General features: G+C 47.9%; 1 protein-coding gene across 1 annotated transcript; it reads right to left on the minus strand.

Annotated features, from left to right (window-relative positions):
* Positions 1 to 1,250: 1,250 nt before the first annotated feature.
* LOC137145545 (taste receptor type 2 member 7-like) lies at positions 1,251 to 2,174 on the minus strand. The gene has a single exon (XM_067536400.1). It carries the CDS (start codon positions 2,172 to 2,174, stop codon positions 1,251 to 1,253), a length of 924 nt encoding a protein of 307 aa, XP_067392501.1.
* Between the last annotated feature and the right edge of the window lie 3,327 nt (positions 2,175 to 5,501).

Genomic DNA, 5,501 nt, shown 5'->3' on the forward strand with positions numbered 1-5,501 from the left:
ATTACTTTTGAAATGTCTCAAGCACTTATTTTAGGTCTTTTTTAGTTCCTTTTGGAAACGTCTTCAGCTTTTGTTTTAATTTCTTTTGGCCAGCGTTAAATCCCAATTTGATATTGATTTGCTTTGATTGCTTTGAGCACCTTTCAATATTTCTTCCCACTTGGTTCAGCAGGAATACCGACTCACAATTTCTCTCTTTTGGAAGCTCTCACCTGCCCCTTATGCCAGTGTTCCCCATTGGCATAAGCAATTAGCCAATATTCAGGACATTGACAGGTTGTTGCCATTAGGATGAGAGATTATGCAAGTCGGGTGATAGTTTTTAATGTAATCTCGTTCATTCACAAAAATGTATATAAAGTCCCGTTTCCCTGAACAGAGTAGAAACAAACAACTTCAGGCAGTTTCCTCAACATTTCCCAAGTCTGCCACTCCAGCAAGTGCTGTGCCCAAGAAACTCTGTCTCTCTGCATCCCCTAAGGTCATGCCCCAGAGAAGGAGATGTGGGTTTCTTCTGGCTTTCTGTCCCTAACACATAAATGCTGCAAAATCAATATCTTATCCCCTGCATTTGCAATAAGGGAAACACTTCAGTTCATGCAGCTCTGACCTGCCATATGCCTTGGACAGTCCTTACTTTTTTGTAGTTGACTCTACTATATAAAGGGACAGAGTTTGCAGAGTCTGAAAGAATGCTTGGCACACCCATTGACTTAACTTAGGTCTGTGACTTCTTTGGATCAAAAGCTAACGTGGTGGCAGCCACAAGCACCTTTCATCATAGCGGGGTAGATCCTCTGGGTCATCTTTTGTTTTCATTTGTTAATGTGATGTTCTTGTCTTTTCGTGTCAGGATCCTCAAGATCATTAGAGGTCCTTCCAGGCATCTGGTATTCTGGAGATCTCATAGCTTGGCCATGGAAGGTCCAGTCAATATCGCTCACCCTAAAACCCTGATACAAGTGGATATTGGTACCAGTTCAAGGACTCTTCCACTCCTCAGTCTCAGGAAATCTATTGATTGTAAACTAGGAGTCTGCCCTTGTCTTCCATGAGTTATTAATTCACAAAGATTTAAGAAAAAAGAATCATGTTACCCTAAGTTTAACATTGTCCTCGATGACTATCCTCAAGAAGCAAAGCTCTGGATGGAAATCTTCTAATTTTAGTGCATGCTGAGGTAGGGGAAATTATTTGATAAATAGAAGAGAAGAAGGGGCTGTTTTTGTGGAGTTTGATCATGAGCCGTTTCATGAAACCTCATCTCTCAGCCTGCCCTTTGCATAGCTCAAAGCCCTCACTGCTACCCTCTTCAGCTTGGGGTTACCCATAATCAGGATAATAGAGTGTCCAGAAGGATAAGCAGACATTACCACTACACAGAACCATCTGAAGTAGACGCTGCTGTTGACAAACATTTTTGATAAAAATAGTACTAATAACGCAAAATAAGAAATGTGGAAAAAAATGAAAGAGATCAGACCTTTAATTGCTCTGATGTGAGCCTTGGCGATGGTGTCTCTGGAACTGCTTGTGTTTTTTTCCATCCTCTTCTTGTGTCTCCACAGTGAAGTGATTAACAGTATGGCAGGAACAATGAATATAAAGAAAGGAAAGGAATAGCCAAGCATGGACAAAACAATGAGGTCAGAATTACGTCTACATTCCCCTGTGGTGTTTCCTGACAGCATATTCGTTGAATTGCCTATGTACTTTCTTTGTATGGTATTGACTGCAGGGAGACAGGTGACCAAGGAGACCAGTAAGGAGCCCATGAGTAGCTTTGGCAATAGCCCTGATATTCTCTGCTTCAGCCAGAGGAAGAGGCATTGGCTGAAGTTGGCGATTTTCACGCAGTAAAAGACACTGAGCCAGGTGGCAAACCAGAGACTGAGAATATTTAGATACACCCAAATAGCATAAAAGGTTCTCCATATATCACACAGTCCTTTCATCCCTGGAGATAATGCAAAGAAAATATTGTTAATGAGTAGTACACATTGTAGGAAAAATCTGGAGGTGCCCAGGCTAGTCAGGATCATGTCACAACAGGTCAGTTTTCTGCTTCTGATCCACTCACGGCAATTCACAACGATCATCAATCCATTTGCTATAATCCCTATAATGAACTCAACTCCTAAAATGATCAAAGCAATAAGAATGACAGGAAACATGTTTCTGCCTGTGGTCACTAATGCTTGCCCAGCTTCTGAGGCTCACAGAAGTGCTAGGTTTCTGGTCTTTGTATCACAGCTGAAAAAGAAATTGGAGGTATGTTTTCAGCTATTCAACGTAGAAGACAGCTGTGTTTTCTGGGATGCAAATCTCAGAAAGGTTCTACTACAAATGTGATGATCTACTCTTTCCTCATGCATTTAATTTGTATATCCTCTTCCACACTGCTGTGCAGTGACTCTCCATGACCAGATTCACAGACATTTTTCTATTGAACTTCTTTCCTTACTTTGATTTATTGTTATTATTTTATTATTGTGCCTTCATTTTCAGATTGGACTACCCACTATTCATTCTACTTGGGAAAACCCTGGATATCACTCACACGTTGCACCTCCTGCACAATACAGGCATAAGATTTTCAAGAGCCTTTATCCACAATAATCAGATTTTTCTCCACAAGTTGCCTAGGCTTCCTGTTGGTCTCATGCTGCAAAATGGGATTTCAATTATAATATTTAAAGATGGAGTCGACTTGCCTGGAAAATTTAAAGTCAGGTGCATTTTATCTGTGTACCGACCAATACAAGCCCTAACTCTCAAAATTAGTCTAAACAATGATTCCCAGTGCACCACACTGTCTCAACATGACACTGGTCAAAAGCGGAAATACAGCCTTCCCATAAATCCAAGAAGGATGTCAATAGTCCATAGTCTTTAAGCCATGACAGTTTCTCTCCTAAAAGCAGGCTGGTTCCATTGTCACAACAGAGACACAGCTGCAGTGAAGCAGGTGCAAATCAGTACAGGATTCTATTACAGAAACTTCATCTCAAACAAATCTTTGCATTCTCCAGATATATTGATATTTATAGACGGTGACAGCAAACTGTGGCCGATGGCCGGCTCCCCGTTAGTGGATCGCGTGCTTCGCTCCTGTTGGGGGGCCAGGAAAGTGCCCGTCACCCCGTCTTCCATGGGGGAGGGGGAGGGACCCGGGCCCACCCGCTCCTCCGGGTCCCAGCCCAGGGGCCCTATGACCAGCAACTCTAGACTGCTTGCTCTGTATTTTGGAGCTGCAGCCTCTTCCCCTGGGCTACTTTCCCCCCTCAGTCCTTCTGGCCTCTCAGGCCCTCTGTCCTTGTTGCCCTTTGCTGGGCTCAGTACCTCCTTTTTGGGGTTCCTCCACTCTCCCACACTTCGCTACGCCAATCTGCTACTCCAATCTGCTCCTCCAATCTGCTCCCCTCCGCACAGCACAACACCTCTGCTTCCTCCAGCGTGTGCCCTGACTTCAGTTAGGCTGCAGGGAATAAAGCCCTGATCATCCTAGGGCTGATATATCTCCCTTCGCATACTCTCCTGCCACCCTCTGCCCTTGATATATCACACATTTCCCCCCCCCCCCGCCCCGCTCAACACCATGGGGTTGGGCTACGTGGGACGTTAGGCAGTGCTGGCGGGTCAGGGCGTCAGCGTTGCCGTGCTGGCTTCCGGCCCTATGTTGCACCCGAAAGTTGAAGGGCTGCAAGGAGAGGAACCAGCGGGTCACTCGTACGTTTCTCTCTTTGTTGGTGTGCATCCACCGGAGCGGGGCGTGGTCCGTTACCAGGGTGAATCGCCTCCCCAGTAGATAATATCTGAGGGTTTCCATGGCCCACTTGACTGCCAGACACTCCTTTTCCACCACTGCATATCTCTGCTCTCTGGGGAGGAACTTCCTGCTGAGATAGAGGACCGGGTGCTCCTCACCCTCTATTAGTTGCGTGAGTACAGCCCCTAGCCCTGTCTCCGAGGCATCTGTTTGGAGGATGAACTCTTTCTTGAAATCCGGGGCTATAAGCACTGGGTGGCTACACAGGGCTGTCCTTAAGTCCATGAATGCTTTGTCGGCCGCCTCCGTCCACTTTACCATATCTGGGCCCCGAGCTTTTATCAAGTCAGTCAAGGGGCCTGATCTAGTGGCGAAGTGGGGAATAAACCTCCTATAATACCCCACAATTCCAAGGAACACCCTGACCTGTTTCTTACGGGCCAGTCGGGGCCAGGCCTGGATGGCCTCCACCTTGTTCCACTGGGGCTTTACTAGGCCTCTCGCTACCACATAGCCTAGGTATTTGGCCTCTGCCAGCCCTATGGCACACTTGGAGGGGTTGGCAGTGAGGCCCGCTTTCCGGAGGGAGTCAAGCACCGCCTCCACTTTCTCCCGGTGCGTTTCCCAGTCGGGGCTGTGGATGACCATGTCATCCAGATAGGCAGCCGCATACTTGGTGTGGGGTCTCAGTAGGTGGTCCATCAACCTTTGGAAGGTCGCAGGGGCCCCGTGGAGTCCGAAAGGGAGAACGGTATATTGGAAAAGGCCATCTGGCGTGGAGAAGGCGGTCTTCTCCCTAGCGTCGTTGGCTAGGGGAATTTGCCGGTAACCTTTTGTCAAGTCTAAAGTGGTCAAGTAGCGGGCCTTGCCTAACTGGTCCATTAACTCGTCGATACGTGGGATTGGGTAGGCGTCAAATTTAGATATTTCGTTCCGTTTCCTGAAGTCGTTGCAGAAGCGTAGGGTGCCATCAGGCTTGGGGACTAGGATGATGGGACTGGACCACTGGCTGCGGGACTCTTCAATCAGCCCCAGTTCCAACATCCATCTTACCTCCGTCCTAATTTCTTCCCTCTTGGCCTCTGGGATCCGGTAGGGTTTTATCGTCACCCGTGCTCCCGGGTTGGTGATAATATGATGGTGGACCACCTTTGTCCGACCGGGCTACTTGGAAAACACGTCCTGGTTTCTCTGGATCATCTCAATCACCTCCACCCGCTGCTCAGGAGTTAATTCAGGGGATACGCTCACCTCCCCCTGTGGAGTGCCTGTGTGGGAGGTCATTTCTCGGGCGGTCAGGCATGCTGCCCGATCTTGCCAGGGCTTCAGCAGGTTGATATGATATAGCTGTACCGGTTTCCGGCGATCTGGTTGCCTCACCTTATAGTTCAGGTCCCCGACGGCTTCTACGACTTCGTAGGGACCCTGCCAACTAGCCAGGAGCTTGCTTTCCACTGTTGGCACCAGCACCATTACCCGGTCTCCTGGCTGAAACTTCCGTGCCTTTGCTCGTTGATTATAGTAGGTTCGCTGGGCCTCCTGGGCTCTTTCCAGGTGGTCCCGCACAATGGGAGTCACCCGGGCAATCCACTCTCTCATCTGGGTCACATGCTCGATGACGTTTCTTCCTGCATTGAGCTGCTCCTCCCAATCCTCCTTATCTATGTCTAGTATGCCCCGCGGGTGGCGACCATATAAGAGTTCGAAGGGGGAGAATCCAGTGGATGCCTGA

This window comes from Emydura macquarii, unplaced genomic scaffold, assembly GCF_026122565.2.
Source record: "Emydura macquarii macquarii isolate MOO-44397 ecotype Brisbane River unplaced genomic scaffold, CSIRO-AGI_Emac_v2 contig_3548, whole genome shotgun sequence".
NCBI lineage: Eukaryota > Metazoa > Chordata > Testudines > Chelidae > Emydura > Emydura macquarii.